At 36.8% G+C, this 19,993-nt stretch overlaps 1 protein-coding gene and 1 non-coding gene across 2 annotated transcripts in view; one reads left to right on the top strand and one right to left on the bottom strand.

The window, feature by feature from the left end:
* Positions 1-19,993, top strand: part of SCP2 (sterol carrier protein 2) — a 98,177-nt gene that overhangs the window by 10,699 nt on the left and 67,485 nt on the right. Inside the window, exons 4-6 of the mRNA XM_028106904.2 lie at positions 454-585; positions 3,764-3,828; positions 13,014-13,140. Coding sequence (XP_027962705.1) covers positions 454-585; positions 3,764-3,828; positions 13,014-13,140 — 324 coding nt within the window. The remainder of the gene's footprint in view (positions 1-453; positions 586-3,763; positions 3,829-13,013; positions 13,141-19,993) is intronic.
* Positions 18,097-18,228, bottom strand: LOC114212189 (small nucleolar RNA SNORA63). The gene has a single exon (XR_003609912.1). It is a non-coding gene; the product is annotated as a small nucleolar RNA SNORA63 (small nucleolar RNA).

The following is a 19,993-nucleotide window of genomic DNA, read 5'->3' as shown; positions in this document are numbered from 1 at the left end:
CTGGAACACCCTGCCATACAGGATCTTTTAAACTTTTTGAAGTTGTAGAACCTTTATATGAAGAGAAAATCACAGCCTTTTAATCAATTGATGTAGTTTTGAAGATTTATATCTGAAGTAGAAATGAAACATTGCTTCCTTTATCATGTGGTCCTAGACAGATTGAATTGTTTGCTATTACTTGGTCATTTCTCTACTCTCCTATGTGTGTGACATGTAAAGAAAGTACACATATACTGTGTTTTGAGGATTTTTCATATTTGGAGTGTAAATAATGCTTAATGCAAAAACTGTTTCTGAATAAGATGTCAATAGTTTACTGTTGTTCCTGTGTTATATGCACAAAGGCACAACACTGAAAAAAAAAAACCCATAATGTGGTATCATGTTGCATTGCAGCTTCATAAATTCCCATGTTGCAGATATTATAGTTTTGTTTCTTTTTCTATACAGGTGACTCTACCTCAGGGCAGAGGTCTATCTATCACAGTTTGGGACTGACTGGAATTCCTATAATAAATGTCAACAATAACTGTGCTACTGGTTCTACTGCTTTGTTTATGGCCCGGCAGCTGATTCAGGGTGGTAAGGATCGCTTCTTTGTCTAGTGTACTGAAATAGATATGGGGTTATTGCTCTCCTCTTTTATCAGTTCTCTACATGACCATCAGAGGGATTGCTTTATACCGTATTGAGGTCTAATTTATGTACCAAAAATTCATCTTTTGAAACTATACAATTCAGTCTTTTTTAGTAGAATTGCAGATTTTACGAACCATCATCACTATCTAGTTTTATTTTATTTTATTGTTATTTTTTAAAGATTTTATTATTTATTTGACAGAGAGAGAGAATGAGGGAGCACAAGCAGGTGGAGCGCAGAGGGAGAGGGAGAAGCAGGCTCCCTGCTAAGCAGGGAGCCCAATGAGGGGCTCGATCCCAGGACCCTGAGATCATGACCTGAGCCGAAGGCAGACGCTTAACCGACTGAGCCACTCAGGTGCCCCTCCACTATCTAGTTTTAGAACATTTTTATCACTGAATAAAGAAACCCTAAACCTATTAGCAGTCACTCCCCGTTTTCCCCTCTCCTAAGCCCCTGGTAACTACTAACCTACTTTCTGTCCCTGGATTTACCTATTCTAAACATTAAGTGAATGGAATCATGTAATATATGGCCTTTTGTGGCTTCTCTCACTTAGCATAATGTTTTCATTGTTCATGTTGTAGCATGTATCACTATTTCATTCTTTTTTATGACCAAATAATATTCAATTGTATGGATAGACCACATTCATGTTGTAGCATGTATCACTATTTCATTCTTTTTTATGACCAAATAATATTCAATTGTATGGATAGACAAATTGATGTTTAAACAATTATCAATTAATGGGCATTGGATTGTTTCTACTTTTTGGCTATTATGAATATGCTACCATAAATATTTATGTACATTTTTTGTGGCCATATGTTTTCAGTTCTCCTGGGTATATAGCATATTCTGTATTTCCAAATATTCCAGGGTCTTTTATTAGGCCCTGTATTCTGTTCTACTGCTTGATTATTGATTATTACTCTACTACTCAGTGTTTTATTTTTTTTTATTTTTTTTTTAAAGACTTTTTATTTATTTATTTGAGAGAGAGAGAGAATGAGAGAGAGCACGAGAGGGAAGAGGGTCAGAGGGAGAAGCAGACTCCCCGCTGAGCAGGGAGCCCGATGTGGGACTCGATCCCGGGACCCCAGGATCATGACCTGAGCCGAAGGCAGTCGCTTAACCAACTGAGCCACCCAGGCGCCCCTACTCAGTGTTTTAATTGTTGGAGCTTTATAATGTCTTTTTTAAAAATTTTATTATGTTATATTAATCACCATATATTACATCATTAGTTTTTGATGTAGTGTTCCATGATTCATTGTTGGCGTATAACACCCTGTGCTCCACGCGGTGTGTGCCCTCTTTAATACCCATCACCAGGCTAACCCATCCTCCCACCCCCTCCCCTCTAGAACCCTCAGTTTGTTTCTCAGAGTCCATAGTCTCTCATGGTTCGTCTCCCCCTCCGATTTACCCCCCTTCATTTTTCCTTTCCTACTATCTTTTTTTTTTTTAAACATATAATGTATTATTTGTTTCAGAAGTACAGGTCTGTGATTCAACAGACTTATACAATTCACAGCGCTCACCATAGCACATACCCTCCCCAATGTCTATCACCCAGCCACCCCATCCCTCCCACCCCCCACCACTCCAGCAACCCTCAGTTTGTTTCCTGAGATTAAGAATTCCTCATATCAGTGAGATCATATGAGACATGTCTTTCTCTGATTGACTTATTTCACTCAGCATAATACCCTCTAGTTCCATCCATGTTGCAAACGGCAAGATTTCTTTTTTTTTTGTTGTTGGCTACATAATATTCCATTTTATATATATACCACATCTTCTTTATTCATTCATCTGTTGATGGACATCTTGGCTCTTTCCATAGTTTGGCTATTGTGGACATTGCTCCTATAAACGTTGGGGTGCACGTACCCCTTCGGATCACTACATTTATATATTTGGGGTAAATACCCAGTAGTGCAATTGCTGGGTCGTACGGTTATTGTTTGATAATGCTGTTGTCTTCTGTCCCCCTCACCTTATTTTTCTTTCTCTTCCCCCTTCCCCTCCCCTCCCCTCCCCTCTCCCTTCTCTTCTCCCCTTCCCCTCCCGTCCCTTGCCTCCCCTTCCCTTCCATCTTCTCCCCTCCCCTTCTCTTTCTTTCCCTTCAGTAGGCTCCATGCCCAACATGGAGCCCAAGGTGGGGCTTGAACTCACAACCCTGAGATCAAGACCTGAGCTGAGATCAAGGTTCTTAACCAACTGAGCTACCCAGGCACCCCTTTTTTTTCTTTTCTTTTTCTTTTTTTTTAAAGAAAAATTTTAGGGGCGCCCGGGTGGCTCAGATGGTTAAGCATCTGCCTTCAGCTCAGGTCATGATCCCAGGGTCCTGGGATCGAGTCCCGCATCGGGCTCCCTGCTCAGCGGGAGCCTGCTTCTCCCTCTGCTTCTCTCTCTCTCTCTCCCTCTGTCTCTCATGAATAAATAAATAAAATCTTTAAAAAAAAAAAAGAAAAATTTTAGTAATTCCTGTTTTGATGTTCAGTTGAACTTTAACATCATTTTTTTAGGCATCCCCTCCCTCCAGAAGTAATTCTGTTAAGATTTTGATTAGGATCCTTTAAAATTTTTTAAAAAATTTTATTTAGTGTTTTAAAATTCAAAATTAGCTGTTTATATTTCTTTTCACTGAACCATATCTCCATATTAATAAAAAGTTTTATTAACATATTGGGAATCAAAAGAAGAATTCAATACTTTCCTAATTTTTCCTCTTATCTAGAATCATGTAGGGCACCTGGGGGGCTCAGTCAGTTAGGCATCTGCCTTCAGCTCAGGTCATGATCTCAGGGTTCTGGGATTGAGCCCCATACCAGGTTACCTGCTGGGTGGGAAGTCTGCTTCTCTTTCTCCTGCTGCCCCTTCCCACAGCTCATGCTCTCTGTCTCTCTGTCTCTTTTTCTCAAATAAATAAATAAAATCTTTAAGAGAAATAGAATCATGTAAGAACTTTCCCTAATTTTTCACTTATTAAACATTTTGTAGGATTATAGCATCTTTTTCCATTTTATATAAATTACTTAAAGTATTTAATGGTATTTTGTTAGGTGTCTGAAAATTTAATTTTTCATAATAATTACATTTTCTTTCAAGGTATGGCAGATTGTGTCTTGGCTCTTGGGTTTGAGAAGATGGAGAAGGGATCCATTCAAACAAAAGTGAGTCTTATTTACTGTTATTCTGGAGTTGTTATAACACTGTGAGAAAACTTTTCCCGTTTGACTACTATGAATAGAACCTGTTAATAAGCAACATAAAGCGTAACTTGGCATAATTATTAAATGAGCTGATAGAATTCACAATCTGAAAAGTGACATTGCCTATGTATGCATAAATTCTGGTATGTCAGAACAGTAAAGAATCATAGAGATGATTTGGTTTAGCTTCTTTACATTGTCAATGATGAAACTGATGTTCAGAGAGGTCAAATAATTGAATTTGAGGTGACTTACCTATTTAATCTGAGAGTCATTAATTCAAAAATTAATTCCATTTAACAAATTGAAGAGGATTACTAAAGTATGGGATTTCTGATTCTGGTAGTGGGAAGCCAGGTTATTTGAACCAGTTCTCCTGATGACAACTAAAATATTTGAATAGAATCTAAACAAAAAATCCTAAAGGGATTGAAGTGTTAAAGAGAGAAGAGGAATTGCAGGTGAATGCCAGAGAATTAAGATCAGTGTTTGAAGCTGCTTTTGCCTTGAATGCCTTTTCATCAGGAAGCTGTGAGATTCAGTTTTGACAGCCCCCTAAAATGAAGAGGAAAGTAGTCAAAATTCAGGTCTTCCTATGATCAGAAGTGTAATAACCACTCCCCACAATAAAATACGGGCTCTGTGGGAATAAACCCTTTGGGTCAGGGTGAACCCAAAGAAAAACTGTCCCGTCGCCTATGTCCTCTTTTCTCCATTTTCATGAGATTACAAGGAGAATTGACGTGGCACTGAGCAGAACAAGGGAGAAAAGAGAAGGAAAGAAATCCCCCAGAAAAACCTTTCATTGATAATTAATAAACCATAAGCTATTCCTCATTGAGATTGCTACCAAAATTCTTATTACAGGGCAGTCAAAGAAACCTCAAACCTTGAATCGAGTCTAAATTGGTTCCAGAAGGCACTTAACAGACACAAGTGTGAATTTGCTTTGGGAGCGTTTTCTTTTGGAGGCTTTGAGAACTCTTCAAGTAATTTTCTAAGACACACAGTCTAAGATAACCAGGCATTAAAGAAACAGGGCACCATAACTGAGCACCAGGAGAAAGAAGGCACAGTAAAAAGTGATCTCTGAAGACCTCAGAAACTGGATTTATTGAATACAGATTTAGATGCACTTACCAAGTTTGAAGAAATAAAAGACAAACTTGGAAATATCCTACGGGCATAGGGACACTGTGAAAAGGGACATTATAGGCATGAAAAAAATAGAGTTTATAGAAAAGAAAAATAATTAAAATCAAGAAATCAGAAGATAGGTTTAATAGCAGATTACCCATAACTAAAAAGAAAATTAGTGAAACTGGACTAGATTAGAAATAATTATCTAGGGGCGCCTGGGTGGCTCAGTCGTTGGGCATTTGCCTTCGGCTCAGGTCATGATCCTGGGGTCCTGGGATCGAGCCCCACATCGGGCTCCCTGCTTCTCCCTCTCCCACTCCCCCTGCTTGTGTTCCTTCTCTCGCTGTGTCTCTCTCTGTCAAATAAATAAATAAAATCTTTAAAAAAAAAGAATTATCTAAAATACACTCTAAAAAGTATTCTTATCTTTTAGAAAAAAGATGAAAAATTGGCAGGAAGTTAAGATAAATGGAGGATAGTGTGATAAGATATAATTATGTTTAATTGAATTAATGGAGAAGAAGTGGTGAGAGAGAAAATAAGGCATGGACATTTTATTTGTCTTCTCTAAAAACCGGCCTTGAGTTTCACTGATCTTTTCTGTTTGCTTTTTACTCTCATTTATTTCCAACCTGATCTTTGTTATTTTCTTCTCTCTACTAACTTTGGGCCTAGTTTGTGTGTCTTTTTCTTGTTCCTTAAGGTGTAAAGTTAAATGTTTTGTTTGTTTTTGTGTGGTTTTTATTGAGATCTTGTTTCTCAGTGTAGGAGTTTATCATTATGAACTTCCCCCTTAGAACTGCTTTTGCTGCATCCTGTAAATTTTGGTATGTTGTATTTCCATTTTTATTCATCTTAAGATTTTTTTGATTTTTTATTTCTTTGACCCAGTGGTTGTTCAGTAGCGTGTTGTTTAATTTCCACATATTTGTGAATTTTCTAGCTTTCTTCTTGTAATTGATTTCTAGTTTTATACTATGGTTGGAAAAGATGCTTGATGATTTCAGTCTTCTTAAATTTATTAAGACTTGTTTTGTGACCTACCACATCATTTATTCTGTTCCATGTGTACCACAGAAGAATGTATATTCTATTACTTTTGGATGGAATGTTCTGTATATATCTGTTAAGTCCATCTGGTCCAATGTTTCCTTATTGATTTTCTGTCTGAATAATCTATCTATTGATGAAAGTAGGGTATTAAACTTCTCTATACTATTATTGCATTGCTGTCTGTTTCTCCCGTTAGGTCTGTTGACATTTGGTTTATATGTTTAGGTGCTCCTGTGTTAGGTGCATTAATAATTACAGATGTTATGTCATCTTGTTGGATGTGGATGGCTGGTTTTGAGGTTTTATTTTATTTTTTTAATTTTTATTTTTTTAAGGGTTTCTTTTTTTTAAATATTTTATTTATTTATTTGACAGAGAGAGACACAGCGAGATAGGGAACATAAGCAGGGGGAGTGGGAGAGGGAGAAGTAGGCTTCCCGCAGAGCAGGGAGCCCGATGCGGGGCTCCATCCCAGGACCCTGGGATCATGACCTGAGCTGAAGGCAGACGCTTAATGACTGAGCCACCCACGCGCCCTTGGTTTTGAGGTTTTAAACCTGAGTTAAAATAATAAGACCAAACATAGTTATACTTTAATATGTATAGCAACATGTGAATGTAGAGAAGAGCCAAAATAATGAAGTGTTTTTCTTTAGAATGAATATTTGAATCTTAGGTGTAACAAATAGAAGTGGGTTTTAGTTTATCCTATATAATGACCTTTGTCTCTTATTATAGTCTTTGTCTTAGAATCTGTTTTATCTGATATAACTATAGCAACTTTAGCTTTTTTTTTGGTTTTCGTCTGCATAGAATGTCTTTTTCCATCCCTTTACTTTAATCTGTGTGTCTTTACATCTGAAAGTGAGTCTCTTATAGGCAGCATATGGATGGGTCTTGTTTTTTTACCCATTCAGCCACTCCGTCTCTTGATTGGAGAATTTAGTTCATTTACATTTAAAGTAATTATTGATAGGTATGGACTTATTGCCATTTTGTTAATTGTTTTCTGGCTGTTTTATAGAGCATAGGCATTATTTGAAGAGATAATGGCTACTAATTTTCTTGAACTGGCAAAGGACACTATCTGCAGATTAAAAAATCCCAGTGAATCCAAATTAGGATAAATAAAAAGAAACCCCACAATGAAACTGCAAAACAAAACAAACAAAACAAAACAAAAGCAAAGGGAATAGTGGGGTATTAGTATTGTCTTTTTTTTTTTTTAAGATTTATTTATTTGAGAGAGGGAGAAAGAGCATGAGGAGGGGCAGAGGGAGGGTGAGAGAGAATCCCAAGCAGATTCCACACTGAGCATGGAGCCTGACGTGGGGCTAGATCTCACAATCTTGAGATCATGACCTGAGCTGAAACCAAGAGACAGATGCTCAACCAACTTTGCCACCCAGGTGCCCCAAGTGTTGTCTTTATATGAAGAATATTACTAGAACAGAAGGTTATAGATATTTGTTTTGTATATGTATGGATATTGAGTTTTGAGCTTATGTCACCTTTAGAATAGTCTTACATTCTGTTTGTAAAAACACAATTTTAAGAACTTTTTTTTTTTTAAGTAAGTTCTAGGCCCAACATGGAGCTTGAACTCACGACTCCAAGATCGAGAGTCACATGCCCCACTGAATGAGCCAGCCAGGCGCCCCAGTTTTTAAAACTTTTCAAAGCAGTTTTAAAGCAATTGCAAGCAACTTTTAAAGCAATTTTTGACAATTTAGTAATTGAAGGCCTTTGAGTTTGATTATCAACATGATTTTAAAGATTTCTATTTTAGTTTAATCCTATTGTCTTCATTTTAAAAGTAATCTCATTTTAGTAATAATCATTTAGTAATGGTTCCTACTTTTTAGTTTTGTTTCTCTAGTGGCAAGTAGGCAATTTCTAATATATATGTACTTTTTTCAAGGGGAATTGCTTCTTAAATTATATACTTGATGACTGTTTAAAATATGAATATGTAGGAATTGATCTCTGGTAAATACAGATTTTTCTATAGAAGGCACTATGATATAAAACTAGAAATTTTGTGTGTGTGTGCTTTTAAAAAGATTTATTTATTTATTTTAGAGGGGGGCAGGGACAAAGGGAGAGGGAGAGAGAATCTCAAGCAGACTCTATACTGAGCCAGGAGCCCGATGTGGGGCTTGATCCCATGACCCTGAGATCATGACCTGTGTTGAAACCAAGAGTCGGTTGCTCAGCTGACTGTACCACCCAGGCGCCCTTTTTTTTGTTTGTTTGTTTGATTCATTTAAGTAATCACTATACCCAACATGGGGCTCGAACTCATGACCTCAAGATCAAGAGTCCCATGCTCTTCTGACTGAGCCAGCCAGCCTCCCCTAAAACTAGAATCATTGTTAGAAAATGAGTTGAAGATCACTTTTAGCCTCTTCATCTAAGATTATACTATCATTTAACTTATGAGATCAATCTGATTCAGTTCTCTCTGTTCAAACATTAAGGGACCTCTACATCAAATAAATTAAATACATGTAATAATATCTCTTAGTAATCGTGGGAGTGTCTGACACATAATAGGCATTCAAATCAACAAGAGCTATTTCCCTTTTTCCCTTAGAGAACTTTTTAAGAAAGTGGGAAATGTTAGGTTGAATCTTAAAGACAATAAGAGATAATAATTACATGAAATTATTATATAAGTAAGGATAATTATAACAATAAAATAAAGATAATTAAAGATAGGGAAAGGTGAGATCTTTCTAGGTATGGGAGAAAACATCATGAGCCAAGTCATAGATATTGGAATGAACATAATATAATATGTTCAGGGACACCTGGCTGGTTTCGTTGGTAGAGCATGCGACTCTTGATCTCAGGGTTGTGAATTCAATGCCCCATATTTGGCACGGAGCCTACTTAAAAAAAAAAAGGATAATATGTTCAAGGGATAGTTTGAAAAACGGGATTGGAGGGTGGCAACTGGAGAAGAATACAAAATAAGATTATTAGGTGAGTCCCTAATGGGAGTACCTAACATTTATGACACATGAAAAATAGATTTTTTTAAGTAGTGAATGATAAATACCTTGATAGCTTTTATTTGAAAATTATTAAAAACCACATCTAGGCCTGGAGTTTTCTTTATGGGAAGGAAGATTTTTAACTTTTTAAGTTCAGTAGTTCAGTTTCTTCAGTAAATATATTACTATTTAGGTTATTATTTTTTTTAAGTGAGCTTTGATAGTACCCATTGAGGAATTTGTCCATTTCATTTAAATTCTTGAATTTATTGACAAAAGGTTGATCGTATTATTCCCATAGTATACCTTTAAGGTAGGATCTTTGGTCTTCCTTTGATATTGTTAATCTTCGTCTTCTCCCTTTTTCCCATGATCAGTAAAATAAAAGGTGTTTACCAACTTTATTAATCTTGTCAGAGTACCAGCTTTTATTTTCATTGATTTTTCTCTTTTCTATTGCTAATTTCTATTCATTCTATTTCATTCTGTTCATTTTTTAGTTAGATCTCCTGTGATCCTGAATATTTCCTTTTTCTTACATTGGGTTTAATTTGCTCTTTATTTTTATAGTCTATTAAGTTGGAAGCTTAGGTCATTGCTTTTAAATCTGTCCTTTTTTCAAATGTAGGTATTCGATGCTGTAGATTCTTTTAAAACACTGCTTGAGCAGGGGCACCTGGGTGGTGCAGTCAGTTAAGCTCCCAACTCTGTTTTCAGCTCAAATCATGATCTCAGGATTGTGGGATTGAGCCCTGCTTCAGGGTCCGCACTCAGTGCAGAGTCTGCTTAAGATTTTCTCTCCCTCTTCCTCTGCCCCTCCCCACACCGTGCTCTCTCTCTCTCTCTAAAATGCATAAAATAAATATTAAAAAAAAAACAAAAACACTCTTAAGTAGCATGCCACAAATTTTCTTATGTCAAGCTTTTATTTTCATTTATTTCAAATTATTTTAAAATTTCCAAAAAAAAGGGATGCCTGGGTGGTTAAGCATCTGCCTTCGGCTCAGGTCATAAACCTGGGTTCCTGGGAATGAGCCCTGTGTCAGGCTCCCTGCTCAGCGGGAAGCCTGCTTCTCCTTCTCCCTCTGCCCCTCCCCACTGCTTGTGCTTTCTCTCTCTCTCTCAGATAAATAAATAAAATCTTAAAAAAAATTTTTAAAAAAAGAAAGAAAGAGATAAACCAGGAAATAGACTCAACTATAGAGTACAAACTAATGGTTACCAGAGGGACGCTGAGTGGGGAGGATGGGTTTAATGGGTGATGGATATTAAGGAGGGCACTTGTGATGAGCACTGGGTGTTGTATGCAAGTGATGAATCACTAAATTCTACACCTGAAACTAATATTATACTGTATGTTAACTAACTGGAATCTAAATAAAAACTTGAAAAAAAAATTCCATTGTGATTTTTCTCTCACCCATGTGTTAGAAGTGTGTTGCTTAATTTTTCAAGTGTTTGGGCATTTTCAGGTATCTTTCTGTTATTTGTTTCCATTTTAAATCTCTGTGGTCAGAGAATATACTTTGAATGATGTGAATACTTTTTAATTTACTGAGACTTACTTTTTGGCTCAGGATATGGTCTGTTTTGATAAATAGTCTCTGTGCACTTGAATATGTACTCTGATGTTATTGGGTAGAGTGTTCTATAAATGCTAAATCACACTGATTCTTAATATTGATCAAGTCTTCTATATCCTCATTGATATTTCTGTCTACTTGTTCTATCAGTTATTGAGAGGGGGTATTAAGATCCACTAAATCTGTGGGTTTGTCTATTTCTTTCACTTCTATCAGTTTTTGTTTCATGTATTTTGAAGCTCTGATATTAGGCATAGTAACATTTAGGATTGTTAGGTACTTGCTAAATTGACCCTTTAATCATTGTGGGATAACCTTCTTCTGTCCCTTGTAGTGTTCCTTGATCTTAGATCTATTTTGTCTGTTATTAACATAGGCATTTCAGCTTTCTGTTGAATAGAATTAGAATAGTATGTCTTTTGTATGTCCCATCCTTTTGCCTATTTCTGTCTTTATGTTTGAATTAGGTTTTTTTTTAAATTGAGGTATAATTGACATACACAATTATATTAGCTTCAGGTATACAACATAATGATTCAATGTTTGCATATATTGTGAAATGATCATCACAATAAATCTGGTTATTGTTTGTCTCCGATTATAGTTATAGATTTTTTTTGAGAGGCAAATGAGCATTTATTTGGGATTAAAGAATTGCAATGTGGGGAGGAAAAATTCAAGTAAATACCCAAATAGGATTCCCACTTGTCGGGTGAAAGCAACAGGTTTTTAGAGGAAGAGGTAGGGAGCAATTACCTGAGTTGAATAAAAGGGGAAAAAAGGTTTTCTATTTATGTTTACAAGCCAAACTACTCTGGGTTATACATTAACTGTTGACTTTTTCCCCAGAAAGTCCATAACAATCAGTCTTGTAATCAGGATGTCTGTTCTCCTGGTGACTTCTCAAACAATTGCTTAACGTAATTCCCATTTTGTCCAGAAGGTTTCAGCCAGTTCAAACAAAAGCAAGTAAGGCAGTTTCTCTACAATGTCTGCTCCAACTCTGTTTTAAAGTGGCTCCAGTCCTGTCAGTTTTCCACAAGATCATGAGGCAGGTAGACTTGTTTTCTTATGATGAGAACTTTTAAGAACTTTTTTTAAGATTTACAGTCTTAGCAGTTTTTGAATATGCCATGCAGTATTATTGACTGTAGTCACCATGTTGTACATTATATCTCCATAACTTTTTAAAAGATTTTAATTTTAAGTAACCTCTATACCCAATGTAGGGCCTGAACTCACAACCCTGAGATCAAGAGTTGCATGCTCTACTGACTGAGCCAGCCAGGCACCGCCCCTATGACTTTTTTATAACTGAAAGTTGTACCTTTTGACTACCTTCAGCTATTTTGCCTACCTTCTGCCCCCTGCCTCTGACAACTACCAATCCATTCTCTGTATCTATGAGCTTAATTAATTTTTAAAAATTAATTTTTAAAGATTTATTTATTTGAAAGAGAGAAAGCATGCATGCATGTGCGAGTGGTTGGGGAGGGGCAGAGGCAGAGAGACAGAATCTCAAGCAGACTCCCTGCTGAGTGTGGAGCCTAACACAGGGCCCGATCTCATGATCTTGACCCGAGCTGAAATCAAGAGTCAAATGCTTAACCCCCTGAGCCACCCAGGCACCCCTTATTTATTTTTTTAGATTCCATGTATAAGTGATATCATATGGTATTTGTCACTCTCTAACCTATTGCACTTAGCATAATGTCTCAAGTTCCATCCATGTTATCATAAATGGCAAGATTTCATTCCTCTTCGAATTTTTTTAAAGTTATCTCTACACCCAATATGGGGCTTGAATTCACAACGCTAAGATCACAGGTCGCATGCTCTACTGACTGAGCCAGCCAGGTGCCCAAGAGTTCATTCTTTTTCTTTTTATCCCCAGCACCTTGAGTAGTTATGGGTACCTACTGGATTCTTTATTTATTTTTATTTTATTATTATTTTTTAAAGATTTTATTTATTTATTTATTTATTTGAGAGAGAGAGAGAGCAAGAGGGAGAGGGAGAGAGAATCCAAAGCAGACTCCATGCTGAGTGCAGAGCCCCATGCTGGCTCGATCCCCCACTGTGAGATTATGACCTGAGCTGAAACCAAGAGTTGGGTGCTTAACCGACTGAGCTATCCAGGCGCACACCCTACTGGATTCTCTATAAATATTTCCTGAAAAATTAATACTTCACTTGATTATTTTTCCTTTCCGTGTTTCCTTGCAAAGCATTTCCTGACTGATTTTATTCACATTGCTTATTTTTGCTTTACTATGTGCTTAGAATATGCATATGTCTTAGTAACACTGTAATAGTTGAAAGAGACCCTTATCATATCAAGTACTGATTGATTTTTTTTCCTCTCTCTTAGTCTTCACAAAGGACCAACCCAATTGATAAACATCTTGAGGTCCTGATCAATAAATATGGATTGTCTGCCAAACCAGTTACTCCTCAGATGTTTGCATGTGCTGGAAAAGAGCACATGGAAAAATACGGTATGTTAAAAAAATTTTAAGGCCTGTTGGTAGTTGTATGCATGTGATGAGAAACAACAAGAATTTATTCAGGATCTGTGGACAATGCCAGGATATATAAAATATAAAATGGTTTTTGAATTAAATTGAAGAAATAGTCCACAAAGGATTTAGTTGTAGAGAAAGTATTATATATAAGAAATCATATGGGAAGTACCTAGAATGATCCATGCCAAGAAATTGAAATAGGAAAAATAACATAAATCTTGTCCCCTTTAATCGTGAATTATAAATTGAGGTTTATAAGTTCTGAATATGATGACAAAGTATGCTGTTGGTAATATGTTTATATAGCCAAATTTAATTCTTAGTACTTGAATTCACCAAGAATCCATCATCTGTCATTCCATAATGTTTTATTAAATTTAAATTTCATAGTTGATTTGTATTTTATAGGTTAACATTCTAATTTTTTGACTGATGATCAATGATTGGCTTGCCTTAGACAGTTAGTTAAAGCATGAGATAGTGCAGATGGGATTTTTTTTTTAATTGTGTGACCCTGTACCAGTGCCTTGCTGTGTACTACTGGATAAGAAAGGAAATGATTATACTCAAAAGTTCAACATTCCTCTTCTCTCTAGGAAAAATATCCCAGGTTGTTTGATAGATCAAATCATTAGAAAGGAAAAAAATCTTCAAAGAAGAATGGTGGAAGGAACATTGCCAGTTTTTGACCAGGAGAATTTTCTTTCCTATAGCTGTTTCCTACATTTTTAAACTCAGTCCATTCCAGTCTGGCTTCCCTCCTTTCTCAAGGCTACCATTGAACACCATGTTGCCATATCCTAATCCTAATTTAACAGACCTCAGCGCCATTAATCCCTTTGACCACTTTCTTCTTGAAACATACTCTTCTCTTGGCTTTCACGACACCTCATTCTCCTGGTTTTTCTTACCTCTTTGGCTGTTCCTTGTCCATTTCCTTTTCAATTAAAATATTATTTGAGCTCTCAATATATTCTAGGCACTGTTCTAGGCATTGGAATATAGCAGTATATCAGTTTGCTATTGCTTTGTAATAAACTATGCCAAAACTCAGTGATTTAAAAAAATAATTATTTATTATTATAGTTAACTAGTTAGTAGATTGGGAATCAGCTCATCTAAGCTGAGCTCAGACCTTATTTGGGTTAATCATATGACTGTAAGTTGGTTGGAAGCTCTGTTCCACTCTTGTTTGTTAGGGTCATATGTCTCTCCTCCTCCTGGGACCAGAGAGCCGGCCCTGACATGTTCTTTTCATGGTGACAGCAGAAGGACAAGAGAGTAATTTGCAACATGTAAAGCCTTTTGAGACTTAGGCTGTTGACCAAAGCAAGTTACATGGCAAACTTGGAATCAAGGGATAAGGAAATATATTTCATTTCTTTTGTGATAGGAAACTACAAAGACAGACCTAAAAGGACATTTAAGAGGGAAAAATAATTAAGTATATTAGTGCATTCATTCACAAGCTATCAATAAGCAGATGAGATGTGACATTTTTGCTTGAATTTCTAGTTTGGGACATACAATATGAAAAAAAATGAAGATAATTTCAGGTAATTATTAGTCCTGTGAGGAAAAAAAAACAAAGTAATATACTTATGGGAAGAGGGGGATAAGAAAGGAAATGATTATACTCAAAAGTTCAACATTCCTCGTCTCTCTAGGAAAAATATCCCAGGTTGGATATTTTACTCCCTCTTTACTCCCATATCCAGTTGGCTGGCATCTTGGATCTCTGCTTGTATCTTTAATAGGCATCTCAAATTTAACATGTTCATTTTTTTTTTTTGTCAGAGAGAGCACAAGCAGGGGGTGGGGCAGGCAGAAGGAGAAGCAGGCTCCCTGCTGAGCAAGGAGCCTGATGCCAGGGCTGGATCCCAGGACCCTGGGATCATGACCTGAGCTGAAGGCAGACGCTTAACTGACAGAGCCATTCAGGCATCCCAAATTTAACATGTTCAGATGTAGACTCTTAATTCTGTTCTCCCATAATTTTAAACTTGTTCCTTTTCTAGTTTTCTTGTCACAGTAAGTGGCACTTCCATCCATTCAGATGTTCAGAGCAGAAACATGAATCATCTTTGACACTTCTCCCTCCTTTCCCCCTATTCCAGTCCCTCATTATGTCCTGTCAATTCTACCTGCAGACTTCCAGTGTTTCTTCCTTCCAGTTCCTTTCACTACCACAGCTCTTATCCTAGATTTTTCAATCTGTGGGTTGTGACCTGCTAGGAAATGATGGAATCAAGTTAGTGGGTTGAACCCAGCATTTTTTTAAAGTCAAAAAATTTTCAGTGTTGGGTATTAAAATTCAATACAGAAAAGTACACGAAACATAAATATACAACTTAGTGAATTCTCACAGAGCTCCTCACTGTGACCAAAACCACCTACGAGGTAAAAAATAGAATGTTAATACCCAAGAATCCTCTCTGTAGATTATTCTTATCTTAAGAATTTTGTGGGTCTCCTGTGAATCTTCTTGGGTCACTCCATTAGACAAAAAGCTACACCCACAAATCCCTTTGAGATAAGCTCTCTCCTTCCTTGGGTCCTTTCTGAGATGGCTGAGGGACAACATTCTTAAGCTTCCTTGTAGTTCTTATCAATCATGAGAGGATTTGTGAGGCACAGCCCTTTTCTCTTTAGAGGGCTTTTTTTCTGTTCGAACTATATTCTGAGGCATCTCTTTTGATCTGAGATCTTTTATTTTTTTTAAAAGATTTTATTTATTCATTTGACAGAGAGAGACACAGCAAGGAGGGAACACAAGCACGGGAAGTGGGAGAGGGAGAAGCAGGCTTCCCGCTGAGCAGGGAGCCTGATGCGGGGCTTGATCCCAGGACCCTGAGATCATGACCTGAGCCGAAGGCAGACGCTTAACGATTGAGCCACCCAGGCGCCCCTGATCTGAGATCTTTAACAAAAGATTTGTCACACCCTGGGCCTCATCTTTGGACCATTTTTTCCTGGCAGTGCCCTGGATTTGATCTTTGCTCAAAGGCCATTTCTTAATTTTAGCATCTCTTCCCATTTTGAGAAGCTTGAATTTTCAAAATCATCAAGTCCTGAATTCTTTTTGTTTAATAGCCCTTTCCTCTATATAGCAATATAGATTTTTACTATAAAAAGCAAGAAGAAACCATGTGGCACCTTCAATATTTTCCTTATTATCTAATTTTCACATAACTGCAGATAATAGTGTTATTATAATTTCTGCTCCTTTTGTAGCAAGGATCTCCTTTCCTCTAGCCTTCAGTAAGGTTTTATCATTTTGCAAACCCTCACCAACAGCATCCTCAAAGGATCTGGAGGCTTCTAGTAATAGTTTCTTTAAGGCACTTTAGGCTTTCACTAGCAGTTTCCTTATAACCACCTCCTGTTCCCCAAACCATCCACATATTTTACATTTTTTGTTTAGTGTAACCCCAATTCCAGTATATTAGTCTGCTCAGGCTGCTATAACAAAGTATCATAGACTGGGTGGCTCAAACAACAAAAAATTTATTTCTCAGAGTTCTAGAGGCTGGGAGGTCCAAGATCAAGGTGCAAGATAGCTTTTATTCTGAGGTCTTTTCCTTTGGCTTGTAGCTGGCTGCCCTCCATTCATGTGTACTCAGATTCATGTGTACTTCTTTTGTGCAGGTGCAGAGAGAGAGAGAAAGAGAATGAGAGAGACAGAGTGAGAGAAGGAAACATCTTTCTCTTCCCCTTCTTAAAAGTATTATTGTAAGGGCACTAACTCATCATGAAGACCTCACCCTCATGACCTCGTCTACCCTAATTACTTCCCAGTAGTCCTGTTTCCAAATACCATCACATTGAGGGTTAGGGCTTCAACATACGAATTTTGTCAGGGACACAGTCTGTAGCATTTAGGTACCAAAATGTGTATTCATTATTTGTTATTGTATAATAATGAGACTGTGTATTTTAAAAAATAATTTCTTATTGTTTTCATTCTGGTTGTATTGTCTCCTGGGTTTAAGCACACTGGCCTTTTTGTCCGTGTCTTCAGTAAGCCCAACTGTTTTCTGCCTTAGAATCTCATATTCCCTTCCCTTTGGCTACAGCGCTCTTTACTCCATTCTTTCAAGGTCAGCTGTTCTCATCCTTTTTTTTTTTAAGATGGGACTTGAACTCACAACCCTGAGATCAAGACCAGAGCTGAGATCAAGAGTCAGATGCTTAACTGACTGAGCCACCCAGGCACGCCCATCCTTTAGGTCTTAAAAAAAAAAAAAAAAAGGGCGCCTGGGTGGCTCAGTTGGTTGAGCGACTGCGTTCGGCTCAGGTCATAATCGTGGAGTCCCGGAATCGAGTCCCGCATTGGGCTCCCTGCTTGGCGGGGAGTCTCCTTCTCCCTCTGACCCTCTTCCCTCTTGTGCTCTCTGTCTCTCATTCTCTCTCTCAAATAAATAAATAAAATCTTAAAAAAAAACTTGTCTCATATATCCAACACTTTGCAAAACTATCTCCACTTGGATGTCAAAGAGGCATCTCAAATTTAATAGGTCTAAAACTGAAGCCCTAATTCTTTCCCTTTATTCCCCCTTTTCCCTCTGTTCTTTCTGAAGTTTTCCCCATTCAATAAATGGTAACTCCATCTTTCTAGGACCTTTGGCCAAAAACCTTGAAGCTGTTCTTGATTCTACTTGAACTTGACATTCACTGTATTGGCAAATGCTTTCACTCATTTTTCAATATCCATTTCTTACCCTTTCTACCACTTACACTATAGTGCAAGCCACCATCATTTCTCACTTGAATTGTAGGAGTAGGAGTCCTAACTTTTTCTGCTTTTGCTTATGTATCTCTACAGGCAAATCTTCACGTTATAGCCAGAGCAGTGTTTTGTTTGTTTGTTTTGTTTTTTGTTTTTTAATTCGAGAATCACCAGTCAAATCAATATTTAATTTTATTGATCTGTATGAGACCAAGCATCCCTGGCTGCTACAGGAGTATAGCAGACAGATATAGTTAAGAAACAACTTTATTTTGAGCAGGGGGAAGGACAGCGCAGTATGTAACAGCTATATTAGAGTCTAAATCCTGCTTCAGAGCAGTGTGTTTAACATATAAGCCAGATCATTTCACTCCTCTGCTCAAAACTCTCCATGTGTTCTCATCACGTTCAGATTGAAACTTAGAAGTCTTACTATAGCCTGCAAACTTCTACACAATCTGATCCCCCACCCTCCTTAGCTTTCTGACCTCATCTCTTACCATTTTTTTTCTTTCACCACATTATCCTTTCTGTTTTTGGAAAACAGTAAGCACATTCCTACTTCAGGCAGGGCCTTGCTGTTTCCACTTCTGGAATGGTGTACCCTAAGATCTCATCAGTGCTAGCTCCCTTATTTCAATCAGGTTTTCCTTAAGTATTGTCATCTGCTTCTTTCATCACCCTCTTTCCCAGAACTCCCTATCCTCTGTCTGCAGCTTTACTGTTTTACGTAACACTTATAAAAATCTGGCATATGTATTTTTTCTTATTGACTGTCTCTTCCAGCCAGAATCTAAGTTCCATAAGGCCACTGATTTTTGTTTTATTCCCTGTTCATTGACTGTTATTGAGAGCAGTGCCTGGCACAAAACAGGTATTCTGTAATTAATTAATCTTCAAAGAAAGGCTGTCTTTGACCATTCAAATTGAAGTAGGTCTCTCCTGTTATTCTTGTTCATAGATAGCCCCCTATTGCTTTCCTTCATAGCATCTAGCACTGTTTATTTTCATATATATTTTGTGTGTGGTTTTATTTGCTTAATTTTTGTCTTCCTCATTATTCTGTAAACTCCATGAAAGCAGGATCCCTGTCTGTTTTATTTACTTTCAATATACCCAGCTTAGTACAGTGCTTGGCATGTAATCTAGACAGAAGAAAATTGTTTTGTTTGTTTTTTCCTTTCTCTTCTACAGTCCCTAGCATATGTAAATACTCAATAAATATTTGTTGAATGAATTCCCATGCCTATATTGTCTTCCTCAATTCTCATAACAATCCATTATGGGGGATGTTATTATCCCATTAAGTAAGATTCTGACTGCTGGCTTCAGGATCTTTTATATATATGTATCATTTTGTTGTGTTCAGAAAGTATTCGTCAGTTGTTTTCTTGAGTTTTTTTTTTTATCTTTCAGGAATGGGAAATTGTATTTTGTTAAAGGCTTTTTCCAGCATCTGTTGAATTAATTGCATTATGTCCCTCATTTAGATCTATTATTAGAATATTTTATTAACGGATTGCTGATATTAAACCAACTTTGCATACCTGGAATGAATGCCACTTGGTCATGATGTATTGATTTTTTTTTTTTTTTTAGTGGGGGGTTAGATTCTGTCACTATTTTATTTAGTACTTTAAATCAATATTCATAAGTGATATTGATGTATAATTTTCTTTTTTTCCTGTCTTTTTTCCTTATCTTTTTCCTTTTCTTTTTTCCTTGTTTTAATACCAAGTTGTATTAATTTTATACTTGCTTTATAAAAAGAAATAGGAAGACTTTCTTTACTTTTAATTCTCTGATACAATTTGTGGGGTATTGGGACTACCTGATCTTTGTAGGTTTGGTAGAATTCCCTGTGAAAACATCTCGGCCTGTTTTTCTTTCTCTTTTTTTCTTTTTGGTAGTTGCTTGGTAATTTATATATTTCTTTATGTTTAAACATCTTATCTTTAGTGAGGTCGTTTTGGGCAGTCTATATATCTCTAGGAAATTATCCATTTCATTTAGATTTCCAAATCTTTGTATAGAAGTCTGAAAAGTAGTCTTTTACAACTTTAAAACTTGTTTCTATTTCAATGGTATTTCCCTCTT

The sequence above is a fragment of the Eumetopias jubatus genome, unplaced genomic scaffold, assembly GCF_037043125.1.
Source record: "Eumetopias jubatus isolate StellerSeaLion01/CBP00866 unplaced genomic scaffold, mEumJub1_p1.0 scaffold_4, whole genome shotgun sequence".
In the NCBI taxonomy this organism is placed as follows: Eukaryota; Metazoa; Chordata; class Mammalia; order Carnivora; family Otariidae; genus Eumetopias; species Eumetopias jubatus.
This window is presented reverse-complemented; position numbering and strand designations above follow the sequence as displayed.